Raw genomic sequence first — 15,165 nt, forward strand, 5'->3', positions numbered from 1 at the left:
GTGTGTTTTCCTTCTCCTTAGCATCTAGAAGCTGCTCCTCTTCATGTGGCAGGGCCTGAGCCACTAGCCACTGCAGAGCTCACTTGGAATGGCTCTTCTTCTTTGGTTGGCAGACCTGGCTTCCCTTCCCACTGTTCAGTCCAGTAGTACTGTGCTTCTTTTGCTGGTGGAGCCTGGCCTTTCTCCTCCTGCATTCCACTTGACACTTCCTTTCTTTGGTTACTGGGCTTTTGTTTTTCCTTTTGCACGCCTGCTAGCCCTGTCTCAGTCACAGACATGACAGACAGATACAAAAAATTGAAAACCTAAATGGTTTTTATTTCACAAATGTGAAACACCCTATGCTAGGTGGATAACAAAAAAGAATAAATAATTTAAACATGCACAGTATTTACATAAACTCATGGCAAAGTAGTCTATAAAAAGCTTAATTTTCCTCTCTTTTAGGGACACACAGTTCTTATTTGGTAGCAGGCTTATGCAGCGTTGTACAAACACACATAAGAGAAATTCTGCTCTTTAGCATTTGCAATCTAGTCAAGATTGAGAACAAATCTGAAGCTTATATTTAACACAGTAATGCCTCGATTAACCCAGAAACTGCAGCAACGGCCAGAAAACCGGTTTCTTGTCCGAAGCTGGAACTTAAAGGTCACGTTATTTAACACGGAGATGAAACACAAACTATCCCACAGCAGTGCAGTGGGCGGAGCCTGATGACAGCGTATAGGTAGGCGGAGATAGGCGCAGCACAATTGCTGGACGGTAGGAGGAACTTTCAATACACATCGTCCTATCAACTGGTCCGGTCGTGACCATGTAGTCCAATCAGCGCCTTCCCCTTGACCTGCGTTGCTAGGCGTCAGGAGTGGAGTGAAGGGCTGAGGGGGAGGGATACCGTCCAATTAGGGGGCTGCCTGGGGCTCGGGCCAGTGAGGGCGGAGGGCTGTTAAAGTGACCGAGGTAGTCGGCGCTGGAGCCCGCGCGGGGCGATGGCGGCCACAGCGAGCGGTGCGGAGAGGAACGTGCTGGTGAGTGCTGGCAGGAAGGGGGACGGTCTCGTCTCCAGGTCCAGAGCTGGGTGCGCCCTGGGTGGCTCGGCGGGCCGGGAGAGCCCCGTGCATTTGCAGTGGGCTCCATCGGTCTCGCTCTCTCTGCGGAAGAGCGAATGCACTAGATAAATGCAGAGAGCCGTGGATCGGCTAACCAGACCCGGGAGCTCATCCATCCATGCTCGGGACAAGCTGGGTACCAGCCTCGCTTCCCCAACCTGGGTACCAGCCTTGCTCCCCGCCCCACCGTGCTCTTGTCCCGGCAGCTCAAGTCATCTATTTATACATAAATACAGGTCTTATTTCTCCCATCGATTTGACCCCCCTCTCCTATTTATTTTATAGCTTCTGGGAGCATCCAGCTAAACATCTGCTTCTGATTTCAGGCTAGCGCTGATGTTTTTGAAATAAAGAAAAACGTTATTGTGAAGCGCCTGCATATATAAAATGTTACTGCTTAATCATCCTTGACCTGATGACTCTTATTGTATGGAACTGTTACTGTGCTGATAAAGGTCGCTCTGTCCATGTCTATGGACTTGTGCATGGTGACACTGATCACCCTCGTACAATAGCGTCGCAGCTTTTGTTCGGTTAAGATCACACCCAAGGCTGAGACACCCCCCCCCCCCCACCCCCCCGGGTCAATGCCCCGATCCCAGTGGGGATGCTGTTTGAATCCTATGTATCATCTCTCTTAACACAGTCGGCCTCTTAATCACATCATCCACTTGCGAGGCATTCGCATTTTTTTAAATATCGGTCACAAACCTTTTTTTCATTTAGTGGGTCAAGGCTGCTTGTATTGTGGAGGAAGCATTCCACTGCATTAGTTGTACTCCTGTTTAGCCAACCTAGCTGTCTCATTCCACCATATTTTCCGCTTATTAAATATTTTCCTTGTTTTATGCAGATGCTGGAAAACCTCAAATTGATCATCCTGCCGTCCGCTCTTGCTATTATTATAATGATTTATGTCTTGTTTGTACTCCGCTTAGATCAATATTTAGTCATTTGTGATTTTATAAAATGTTTAAATGTCTTATATAGTTCATCTCTACCGTCGCTCTTCACCATAGTATGAGGAGAAGTGCTGTCTGGACAAGTGATAAATGATGGGAGAGTAATGACAGACAGCAGGGCTGTTCCGTCTGTGCTAGGTTTATCATCACAAGATATTGGCGTGGTGAGCACTCTACTCCATAATCTATTTACATCAATGTAAATAGATTATGGAGTAGAGTGGAACCCTATCCTTCAAAAAACCTGGGACAATGGGGCTAGGTTGTCCATATTAAAAATGATCAATCTATTATGTATCCATAGATCAGGTGTAAGATGGTCAGGAGCAGTGTGATTCTCTCTCTCTCCCCCCCACCCCCAGACACACACATTATCCTAGCAGAGGGCTGCCACTCACAGGGGTAAGAGTTCAGTTAATTTTCCTTGACCATTTAAGGTATGGGCTGAACATGTGGGATGCAGTTGTGGATCCTCTCCTGTCTTTTGGGAAGTGAACTGAGACTAACTACCCATTTTACAGAGGACATTCTAAAAACCCATCAAATGGTAATGACTTCTGGTTAAAGAGCCATCTTCTAAACAACCAGTCTCCCGTCTGCACTCGTGACAAGAACTGAGTGCCGTATTGGAAGTTTTAATAGAATGCATGTTATATCTTTTCCTTATGGCTTATGTTTCAAATGCCTAAATATGTATTGTAATGTTTCAGAACATGAGCTATGCAAATGTGGTTTATTAATACAGTGAAAATAATTTTCCAACATACTCCTCAAACAGCTTTTCAAGCATGATGTCCTACCCGCTTTGAGGGTGTGAAATCCCAGCCTGGGTCTAGTTAGTTTTTTTCATGCATTATGTTGGTTGACTGTCTGGAACACTAAAAAGTTGCTTGAGATGACTGTTTTTGCATTGCAGAGTGCGATATGGAGTGCGAGAGAGCAGGGGCAGGACGCATGTTGTGTTAATGTGTATTCTGTGCATCATGAAGAGATCTCTGCAGTGGTTAAGGGGTATATTTTGGTCTTAAGGCGTCTAAGCTGCCTCACTACAGTGCTGGGTAACTGGATGAAAACTTGGGCAAGATTTTGTCTGTAGTTTCCAAAATCTTGTTTGCACCACAGAGCCTGGTTTGTGTGTGGCTCAAATTGCTGCTGAGTAAGTTAAGAGCTGTGTTGTGTTGGTTCATGAAAAGATTATTCAGTAGGCACATGCAATGAGTTCTTAGGCATTTTATTCACACTTGTGCAGCTTGACCACTGGTCAACTGACCAGAAGTAATAGCTCTTCTGCACTCAACAGCTATACATCAGTGCAATAATGCCCTTTACTGGAGAACTAATCTTTGTGTTTCAGTTACTGTTAAATAACTTACTTCAATCAACTGTCAACACATTTCACAAAGTCTGCGTTTGATCTTCGTGCTCGGTGTAACATGATTGTTGGTAATGTAGCATCACGCTTGGGGGCAAATCCCCTTGAATGGGGAAATGAACCAGTACTGAGCAAGTGTCTTTTTTTTTTTTCCTTATGGTACAAGTTCATTGAAATATTATTATTCTAAATGGCTTCTCTGTATTGTTTTTGCGATAAAGTCCATGCCAAGTCATGGACTTTATCACAAAATAAATAAATAAAAACACACTTCACTACGCCTCGCTGGGATGTAGTGAAGCTTTTCACAGAATAATTGCAACGTTGCACAATTTTCTGCATGTAACTTTGCTAAGGCAAAATCGCTAAAGAACTGATTTGCATGATTCGTCAGTTTATTAGTGATTTTTGCATGCGTTTTGCGAAAAGCTTTACAAATTTGCTGCGTAGAATTCTGTGCTTCCAAATGCCTATTTGCTGATGTCTTGCTTGCGAAGCGGTTCCTGTCTTAGTATGTCAGCCTGTAAGATTTTTCTTTGCTACTGGACACGTGTTGGCCTCACAGATCACATTGAACAGCACAGCTGCGCCAGTTGTTAGCTGCAGAATCAAAGCTTGCGGTGACATTAGTATTCAGCTGTTTTGAAGTTGCTTAAATTTTTTGTTGCTCATAAAACCCCCCCCCCCCCCTTTAAACCAGAGTAATGGTAGCGTTGGGAGCTTGAGGCATTATATAAGAAACAAAGGCCTCTTGACCCACGTAACTGGATACACACCTGGAGAAGTTCAGCCTGTGACTTTTTTATTTTTAATTGCATTCCACTTACAAAGATATTTGAGCTATTTGAGGGGTATTAAGCATTCTCTTATGGATTTTTACTTTTGTACATTTCTGCATTTTACAAAACTTCAGCAAGTCCTTCCCTCTCTCTGGCCTCAGGCTTACTTTTCACATCATTAAGGACCAAGTCAAAATTTCAGTTTTGCGGCAAGTGGGATTGCACTGCTGCTTTAAGTATCCCCCAGGCGGTAGGACCTGAGAGATTTTTCTCACCCTGTACAGCACTCTTAATATTTTTCTGTTTTATTTGGATTCAGGTAATCAACACAAACAGAACTGTATTAAAAATATTAATGGACTGGCCCAGTGATCATGCAGGAGAGCTGCGTTCAGTTTGTGGGGTGAGCTGGAGATGCTCCAGACGTAGTAAATCACAATCCCTGAGAGGTCTGGGGGAGGGAGCGTTGCTCCTCCTCTTTCATGGAGCTTCCCTGTTGGGTCCCTGCTAGGTGACTGTTTTCAAAAAGGCATTACTATTATTGCACAATGGTTGTGCTGTGGGGCAAAAAATTATTTTTCAAGTGTTAATGTTTTTTTTTTTTCTTTCCTAATCTTTTTGATCACTTGACCCAGAGTATATCCTCTGTCATAGAAAGGACCCTTTGTTACAAATATTTGTGTGTAAATTCCTTTTTTGTTTGTGCAGTGAAAGATTGCAATTCAGAAGGTGATTAACCACCATGCTTGTTATCAGTATCTTAGATTTAAGTTGTAGCAAAGTTTAAATAACCTTGGTTAGTGGAATGTGTAGCTGGGTAATTTTCCAGAAAAATCCTTCTGTTTTAATAGAGGCAGTGCACGTTTCGTAGTGACACTGAACAAGACAGCTTGGTGCTCACTAGTACTGCTGTTGGTGAGCTCGTGCTGGAGTCCTGCTAGGCTTTTCAGATTTTTTTCATGAAAAAGAATAAAATGGGGATCCCTGGTGATCCTGTTTAGCATGTATGTTCTTTGAAAGGCAGAAAGTAAAGCTTCCGCAGCTCAGTTTTGTTGCATGTTTGTGTTCTGAACTTGAGAGATGTTTGTATAGCACACCAAGGCTGGCTGCATCGTAGAAGTCTGCTCCTGAATCATGGCAGACAGCAGCTCCTCAGGTGGAGTGCGCCAGTCTCGCCGTTATTCACGGGGATTAGCTTTTCAGCCACATAGGGTTTGGAGGGGAAGCCGGCTGGCTCAGCTCCTGCACTCTGTGCTGTGCGGCAGATCTTGCCGTACACATTCTCATCCTGACTTACTGCAGACAGTAAAGATGACGCTCTATAAGGTTCAAAATGTGCAAGGTGACATTGACTGTTTGGTTGCAAGCTTGTAATGGAGAAGGTACAGAGAAGGGCAACCAAAATGATAAAGGGGATGGAACAGCTCCCCTATGAGGAAAGGCTGAAGAGGTTAGGACTGTTCAGCTTGGAGAAGAGACTGCTGAGGGGGGATATGATAGAGGTCTTTAAGATCATGAGAGGTCTTGAACGAGTACATGTGACTCTGTTATTTACACTTTCGAATAATAGAAGGACTAAAGGCTATTCCATGAAGTTAACAAGTAGCACATTTAAGACTAATCGGAGAAAATTCTTTTTCACACAACGCACAATTAAGCTCTGGAATTTGTTGCCAGAGGATGTGGTTAGTGCAGTTAGTGTAGCTGGGTTCAAAAAAGGTTTGGATAAGTTCTTGGAGGAGAAGTCCATTAACGGCTATTAATCAAGTTTACTTAGGGAATAGCCACTGCTATTAATTGCATCAGTAGCATGGGATCTTCTTGATGTTTGGGTAATTGTTAGGTTCTTGTGGCCTGGTTTGGCCTCTGTTGGAAACAGGATGCTGGGCTTGATGGACCCTTGGTCTGACCCAGCATGGCAATTTCTTATGTTCTTATGGCCAGCGCCAGGATATTAAAGCCTGTTGCGTCATGGGTTGTTGATTATTTAGACGTATCCTTATCCTTAAGGACCTTCGTCTTAGTTCCATTTTCCCTGGTAATTTTTCAGTGTTTATCATAACTAAATCAGAGAAAAATCAGTGGGGGAAAAACCTAATTTTATTTTGTTGTTGTTTTTTCTCCTTTGTTATAATAAACACTGAAATTCCTGGGGAAAATAAAATAAAAGCTGAAATCGAAGTTCTCTACTTATCCTACTGTACTGTACCTGGACATTAAAGCACTGATGGGCCAGCGGCACTCACTTTTCCTCCCTGAATACTCCTTGGCACGAGAATCTTTTCTAGGCAAAATGTGGGCCTATGGAAAGTCAACTTGTAGCCCTTGTCTTAGGTTGCAAACAGCCTGTGATGAGAAACATTTTGTTTGGATGAAACTCATCAGACCATCTGTGCAACAGCCTGTTCCAGGGGTCAGTTGATGAGCTGGGAGAGACCATCGGTTGCTTACCTAGCATTTTTACTGCATTGCTTGCCCTTCACCACTCTGTTTTAAAAGCCCTCCAGGCTTTCTTCCCAGGGTAACTTAATGAAAAGTAACAATTCTGCATAGTGGAATGTTTCAAAAGGCCAAACTGCAAATACTGTAATCTGGGCTGTATCATTTGAAATGCTACTAATAATTCTCATCACTTCCTTTGAGATCCCCCTATATTTATCCCATGCTTTCTTGAATTCACCTCCCTTTTTCTGCTGACCATTCCTCTCCCTATGCAGCCAAGCATCTTTCTGGCCTTTACAGTCACATTAGTCATCTGTTTGGCCACCTTAAGATCGTCAGATACAATTACTCCCAAGATCCTGCTCTTCCTTTGTGCTCAGAAGAAATTTACCTTGAATACTGTACCTTTTCGTTGGGTTTTTGCATCCTAAATGCATTACTCTGCATTTTTTTAGTATTAAATCGTAGCTGCTAGACCTTAGACCATTCCTCAAGCTTTGCTAGATCCCTCCTCGTGTTATCCATTCCTTCCTGGCTGTCCACCCTGTTACAGATTTTGGTATCGTCAACAAAAAGACAACTCCTGACAACCTCCCATTATGTCGCTCACAAAATTGTTGAAAACAATTGGCACGCCGTTAGTAACAACCCATTCCTCTGAGAAAACTCCATTTACCACTACCCTTTGTCGCCTCCCGCTCAGCCAGTTTCTAACCCACTCAATCTCTCTGGGATCCATACAAAGGGCAAACAATTTATACGTCTTCTGTGTGGAACTGTGTCAAAGGCCTTGCTGAAATCCAAGTGCACTACGTCTAGGGCTTTTTCCTTGATCCAACTTTCTGGTCACCTAAGAAAGAAATTGATCAGAGTCACCTGACAAGATTTCCCTCTGGTAAAACCACGCTGCTTTGGATCTTGCAATCCACTGGATTCCAAAAATTGCACGATCCTCTGACTTAGCAGTGATTCCATTAGTTTGCTCAGCACAGAGTTCAGATTAAGTGACCTGTAGTTCCCGGTCTCCTCTTTACTTCCACTTTTATGAATAGGAACCACATCCACCCTCTTCCAGTCCTCCGGAACTACTCCAGTCTCTTAAGAAGCATTGGAAAGGTCACCAGCGGAGCTGTCAGGACATCCCTTAGTACCCTCGGATGTATCCCATCTGGCCCCATCACTTTATCTGCTTTAAGTTTACTTAGCTCCTCACAAACACATTGTTCTGAAAATCGATTGAGGTTTACCTCACTTATGTGGTCCTTCTCCAGGCCCTTCCACACTGAACACCGAACAGAAATATTAAGCATTTTTTGCTTTTCCCTCATCGGCCTCTATATATTCTTCCCCTTCACCTTTTGAGTCTCATGATGGCACTTTTGCACTTCCTTCTATAACTAACATACCTAAAAAAAAAAAAAAGTCTTGTTGCCCCGTTTTAGGTATTTGCTATGTTTTCTTCTATTTGAATTTTTGCATTCCTGACTACTTTCCCAGTTTCTCTTGATTTTCCAGAGATTGTTGCCTGTTTTCCTTTGTGTGCTCTTGTAATTTATGAATGCTGATCTTGTCACCCTTACCTTTTCAACTACTTCTTTAGAAAACCAGAAGTTTTTTTTTTCCTTTTCCCTTTATTTACGTTCATAACAAAGATTAGTTGCCCTTTTAGTTTTGCCCACTGCCCTTCTTCTTCCCCTAGAGTTTCCTATCCAGCTAAAGACTCATTGAGGTACTCCGCCATTTTGAGAAAGTTAGTTCATTTTCCTGAAGTCTGGACCCTCGCCTTAAGAATGAACCCTCATCTCTTGCATCTTAATATTGAACCACACTGGTTCCCAGATGATCATCCAGAAATTCTGTTCCCATTGGTAAGCACCAGCTCCAGTATTGCCCCCTCCAGTGTGGGCTCCGTTACCAGTTCTCCTTGCAGGAATCCAGGATCTCCCTGCTTCTAGAGGATACTGCAATTGGGATGTATTTCAATCAACATCTGGAAGACTAAAATACCCTAGCAGCAGCACCTCCCCTTTCACAGCAATCCTGTGAATATCCTTCATTAAATCTCTATCCATCTCCTTTGTCATGATGGAGGTCTGTAGATTGCACCTACATAAACAGGTGTTCTGTTCCCCCTTTTCAGATTATCCCACAGTGCTGCCTCCTTACCTCGTAATGGACTGATGAAACAGCAAGGAAGGCTATCTAACAAAGCCGTGGAGACGACAAAACAGAATTAGAAGCCAAATGTCCGATCTGGATTCTTTATTTAGACAGAGACAAAACACTTTGGTCTCTGTCTAAATAAAGAATCCAGATCGGACATTTGGCTTCTAATTCTGTTTTGTCCTTACCTCGTAAGCCAGCAATGCTATTACTTCAATATAATGCCATGCCTCCTCCTCCTCTCCTTCCTTCCCAGTAGCAAGATATTACTATACCCCAGTCATGGGTTTCCATGTACCAGGCCTCTGTGACAGCTATTGTATGCAAATCAGCTTCTTCCATGACTGCCTCTAGATCTGGGACTTTATTCCCCATATTATGAGCATATGGGGTACATAGCTTTCCAAGAATTGCCTCTTTTTTTTTTTTTTCCCCCCATATTTCCCATTTCTGTAATGAGTATTTAATGTTTTACCTTTACGGTTCACCCATCCCTGATGATTCTAGTTTAAAGCCCTCTTCAGGAGGTTTGCTATTCTGTGTTGAAAGACGTTGCCTGCCTTCTTCAACAAGTGGAACCCATCTCTGCTCAGCCGTCCTTGAAATATCATTCCACGATCCAGGAAGTCCAAATGCTCACGTTTATGCCGTCTGTGCAGCCATTCATTTATCTCCAGATTGCAAGCTTCCCTGCCTGGGACTTTATTCTTGACTGGGAGGGTGGAGGCGAATACCCCCTGTGCACCTATCTCCCAGAGCCATGAAGTCACTTCTGATACGATCTATGTGGTACCTCACAATACCATTCATGCCAACATGGATGAGCAGCATCGGATAGTGGTCACTAAGCTTGAGGATTCTCTGTAATCTCTCCATAATGTCTTGGACTTGGCACTCGGCAGTCAGCACATTTCTGTGCCCCTCAGAAGTGAGTTGCCAGCAACCATTACCCTCCACCTCCTAGGTGCAGTAAGAGTGCATTGACAGCATAAGCCCTTTGAGGATAGGGAAATATCCACAGTATCTGAATGTAATCCACGTTGATGTGTCATAAAGCGGAATATAAATCAAATAAATTTGAGCATTGCAGAAAGAGATCCAATATAGAGAGGTGAGTGACTGCCTCCTCCTCGCTCCCCCACCTCCTGCAACCTCATTGTCTTAGGCCCCAGTCAGAGAATTTGCTGCAGAAGGTGGGGTGGAAGGAGGTGGGTGCTGTAACATTGCAATTATAAAAACAACCCTGGAAAGGAACAGGTAGTTCCATTAGCCGCCTATAAAAAGGCAGGTCCCAGAGGTGTTGCAGCTTGGCAACAAGAAAAATCCAGTGAGCAGACAAAAGAGCAAAGTTTGTGAAAAGCAGCACGGTCCAATCGGGATTTTTCAGTTCTCTCTCTTTTTTTGGTGGGTACTGGGACTCTGCAATCCTCAGAAAAGTTTGGAAACCACCATCCTAACCCAAATGGTACCAGTTAAGTGCAGAAGAGAAGAATTGTATACACGATGCATTGAGCAAGACCTCAACTAAACAACCAAGGGACAGCACTCCCCTGCATTTAAACATTGTTTTGTTATCACACTGGTTTGTGGCTTTCTGGTGTGATATAATTTGTAGCATTGTTCTAAACCTGGCTTCTCCTAAAAACTCAGAGGAAAAACATGCGTATAAGTATGCCACTTCATTTTATAGATTTAGATTCCAGTATGTTTTCCTTGTTTTAGTAAGGGTTCACAGGCCTCAAATATAGCTCCATTTTATTTAAATTGGCATTCACGTAAAAAAAAAAAGCCCCCGATTTTAAATCTTACTTATGTCACAGCTATAGTTAGAATGCACCACTCATTGCTGGGTTTCTCAGATTTCATGGGGGGCGTCTGGATGGTACCTGATTTGATCCCTGAATCCACTGGGGCTGCTGCAGAGGCGTTCACAGGCCTGGAGGTGGGGTGAGGGAGAGGGAGACATGGTGAGGTTCGTGACAGGTGGTGGTCAGATACAGGATATATGATTTCATGGCCCCCGGCCGAGGGCTATCACTGCAAGGACCAGACCAGGTACGGTGGGTGGAGAGGATATGAAATAAGGGAAAAAAATTCCCTAGGTATTTGGGAATGCAGGCTTAACAGTGCCAGATTGCAGCCCTGGTTCGTTTTTGAGCTGGAAGCCCAAAAGAGCAGGAGAAAACTGCAAAAAAAAAAAAAGCCAAATATCTCCAGATCTCTGCTATTGACGTGCACAGAAATCTCTTGCTAGTTTGCTTCACAACAACCCAGCTGGCTTTTCGATTAGCCAGTCTCTTCCCTGAAGGTGCTCTGGGGGCAGGGAGGATTCACTGTTTATTGTAAATGCATTGCCCAAGAGCCAGGCAACAAACCTCTTTGTGCAGAGCACACAGAAGCCACAGGAAGGTCAGCAGAGACCACAGCATTTTCCGGAAATACTGCTTAGGCGAGCCATTGAATGAATGAATTTTTTATTTTTTTTTTAATCCCTCTCCTTTTCATCAGAACCCCAGTAGCTATAATATGCGGTTGCTGTTTGTGAGACTCTGGAAAATTTCCAGACTGCAGCATGCACGTTAATGAAAGGGGCCAGTGTCTTTAGAGCTCCGGCATGGGCGGTTTATCTTCAGACAGGAGCTGGCATACTTGTGCTGTAGGCGGTAAAAGAACAAATGTAGGCCTTGCTTTGGTCCGGAGGGATCCTCTGCAGGCTTGCCCATGGCGGAAGAGAACAGCGGTACAAGTTTTTTATAGGAATTTCAACATGCGTCGTTTCAGCCAGAATCTCAAAATCATTTTATAGTTCTTCTGTTTTTAGAAACCTAGCTGCAGCCGCCAATGAGCTGAATGGCCAGGTCAGTCTTGCCTTCTATCACCTATACAGTTTTTATTTTATTTATTTCAGGTTTTTATATACCGGCATTCGAGATCGCAGTCACATCATGCTGGTTCACATAAAACAAGGGTACATCGTGAAACATAAACTAAAACAGTGGTGCGGAAAATGCAGTTACATATAACAGGGTAATTAAAAACTTGGCGGGGAGGAAGAGAAAGGACAGATTATAATTCAAACATGTAAAAACGATAGTGGAGATAATTGATTATAGTGTGGGCGGAGATAAGGAGTGGCGTGGATGAGCTAAATCAATTGGAGTCCGGGAATGCTTGTATTCAGAAAAAGAGTCAGTTCCTGACTCTTTTTCTGAATTGAGAGAATATAACAAATATATTATTTGAACACAGTTTCTTCTGGGCTGAATATTGCACCCTAGCTAATGCACAGCCGATGAGCTGTGGTCAGGTTTCAGTGCAGCGTACCAAGGACAGTGGCACTTACTCCTGACCTTTTGACATGCAAACGAAATTGGAAGATATTTGCAAAGAGCAAGGAGTTCCCTGCTTCGGTGCCCTTTGCTGAAGTTTTGCAGCATTCACACGGGGCATATACGCGCCCTGTAAAAAGGCCCTCAGCAGCTGCAAACATGGTGTATGTGATGCCACCATTCCCCCTTCCAGTGGAGAAGGGGGCAAAACCAGTGGCCAAATTCAGGAAGGCATGGGTTAAGCACACAGTACCTTCCACTTCTTGGCATCTTGCCCCTCCCTCTCCTCTTACCTAGTCCTGCAGCTTTATTTATTACAGCAGTTGCACAGAACAATTTTACCATTCTCCTCACCATCATAAGCAAAGCATAACAGACGGCAACTAAAATTAGCCAAAATAGACTACAGTAGGCGAATGAATAAACGAGCTGAGGTGGCTGCCCAACTGCATTTTGCTCCTTGAATGCTGCTGCTAAGGGCATGTGGCAACAGCTGCCCCCTGCTGTATGTCTGTGCCTCACATTAACATAGCCACTTTTGGTGGCTTTCCGTAGACCACTTCTTCCACGTGCTCAGTAAACATATTGAATTTTGGTAAACATGGCTGCCGCCTGTCCAGCCCCCCCCCCCCCCCAATCCAGTGGTACTGACGTGGCCTCATTACTTGTTCTCAGCTCCCACACTATTAGAATAGGAATCTGTCGGTGTTTCAGTGGCTGTTTATTTTGTGGTAGAGTATGATGAACCTGATGAGCTCTGAAAGGTGAAATGCCGTCCAGTGGCATGTGCATTCCAAGTCAGTTTCATTGTGTTGAGCCTCTTTGTCACCTAAAATCCTCCGAATCACTTGGGACAAGCCCAGAACTGATGGGCATGATCAACGATAACGCTATGCGAGGCGGCCGCTGCTCCACATTTCAGCTTTGTGACTGCAGCAACTGCTGCTCCGTGCTAGTCGTACCTCTGCCTCGTTTCCCCCGTGGCCAGTCTGAGCCAAGCAGCTTTTGGCCGAGCTTGCCCGAGCAGCTTTTGGCCTCTGTCATGGCCCCATGTAAGCATGGTTGCCTCTTCATGGCCGCCTCCTGTGATTTGAGTAAATGCATTTTACCTAGCATGGTCCATTTTTTGACGCCCCAAGCTTTCCCATTCTGTGACCTGAGGAAATGTGGAGTTGGCATGGCCTGTGGTCTAGGGAAAGCTACCACGGTCTGAATAAACACCTATCCCAGCGAACTCGGAGCCTGATTTACTAGGGCTTTTCTCCCATCCTACGTCTATGGGGGGGGGGGGGGGGGAATGCTTATTAAATGTGGCCCTGGGTCTGTTTTTGTGGCCCTTCCCGCACATCATAGCGTGCTGTGAGTAAACATTACTCCTGTGGGAATTCTGCGGAAATGCACAGTGCAGAATTTGTACAGAATTGGTGTTCTTATGGCTCAGAGCTGGGGAGGAGGAGTCAGTAGTCGAAACATCCACCCAGGCAGGCAGAGGAAGTGGGGAAGGGGCTGCATCAGTCCGCAAGGGCGTAAGAGAGACGGCGTGTGACTGTCTTTTTACTCTGCTGGTTGCCACTGCTGCTTCTTGATGGGACCAGGTCTAGGTGCTGCCGCCTCCGCTCTCCGGCGGCAAGCAGCTGAGTTAAGCTCATGGCAGCGTTCCCGTGCTCTTCTGATCTTCCCCTCACCTCCCTTGGTTGCCTTATCTGGGCTAACGGCCACAAGTTCTAAAGCTGCTGGGAGCTGGGAGGCTGGCCTGCTTTGGGAGGGTGGTGGTGGTGGTGCTTTATTTCAAACTATGCTGGAGCCCAGGGGAGGGAGGAGGGGGCGAGAGAGCTGGGGGAGGGGATGTTGAATCTGAAAGGGGGAAAGAGTATGGGGATTAAACCAGGGAAGGGGGGGGGGGGGGGGTGACTGGTTCTTATGATGTGCTTTTATTCCTGCTTAAGTTTTTTGTTTTTGTTTTTATTCTGTATCCAAATAATACATTTTAAAATGCAATACAGAAAGTTATTACTTGGTGATTATATATTAGGCATATACATTCATTTCTGCCGTTTTGGCGGGTATGCACATCCCTCACCGACTTTACAGTGCGTGTGAAAAAAGAATATTATGTGCATAACTTCTTGTTAAAAATACGCACAATATCCGTTTGTTCGCGTGTACTATAGAGTCTGCGAGCTTCGCCTGTACCCACTGAAAAGGAAGAAACGAATGCACATGCCTAATATACATCGCTGAGTATTACATTTATTACAGAATTTTACACATTTTAAGCAGACTTCCTGCAGGAATAAAGGTACATCATAAGAACCCTGGAAGAGAGGAGGTGCAGGGGTGAAATGATACAGACATTAAGATACCTGTACAAACACCAAACGATTATCCATTGGTAAGAAGTTAATAGAACTAGGGGTCACGGAATGAAACGCAGAACCAAGGTCAGGAAGTATTTCTTCACGGAGAGGGTGGTGCATGCCTGGAATGCCCTTCCGGAGGAAGTGGTGAAAACAAAAACGGTGACAGATTTCAAAGGGGCGTGGGATAAATACTGTGGATCCCTAAAGGCTAGTGGATGGAAATGAGGAAAAGAGTGCATGGGGGTAACTTGCTGGTGCGGTGGTTACTACCCTTAACCAACAAGTCTCGATTCTGTTGATACAACTCTATCATGGCTCTCTGCTTCAGCGGCAGAGGGGAAAGGGGGATTGGATTCAGACAGCAACCAGAGAGGACCCTGTCTTTAACGGTCTGGGAAACTGATAAGCATGGGGGGAACCTGCACGGCACAGCAGATGCTATCATAAGCTTGCTGGGCAGACTGGATGGACCGTTTGGTCCTTTTCTGCCGTCATTTCTATGTTTCTATGAACTAGCTCCCTCCCTAGTTCAAACCCCTTCTCATTTCCAGTTGGCTTGGCTTCCAGTTCAAATTCCACAAAGCCCAGAAAATGTGCAACATTCCATTCTGGTATCAGAAGTTGATGATCCCTCGGCCACACCAGG

The 15,165-nt window shown here is 44.6% G+C and overlaps 1 protein-coding gene across 2 annotated transcripts in view; it reads left to right on the plus strand.

Moving 5' to 3' along the window:
* The first annotated feature begins 892 nt into the window (after positions 1-892).
* The window catches only part of ROGDI (rogdi atypical leucine zipper), a 46,535-nt gene continuing 32,262 nt past the window's right edge, over positions 893-15,165 (plus strand). For both annotated transcript variants that reach the window (XM_029576337.1, XM_029576338.1), the window contains exon 1: positions 893-1,031. In XM_029576337.1, the coding sequence (XP_029432197.1) occupies positions 993-1,031 (39 nt within the window). In that variant the 5' untranslated portion in view covers positions 893-992. The remainder of the gene's footprint in view (positions 1,032-15,165) is intronic.

This window comes from Rhinatrema bivittatum, chromosome 14 (genome assembly GCF_901001135.1).
Source record: "Rhinatrema bivittatum chromosome 14, aRhiBiv1.1, whole genome shotgun sequence".
Classification (NCBI taxonomy): domain Eukaryota; kingdom Metazoa; phylum Chordata; class Amphibia; order Gymnophiona; family Rhinatrematidae; genus Rhinatrema; species Rhinatrema bivittatum.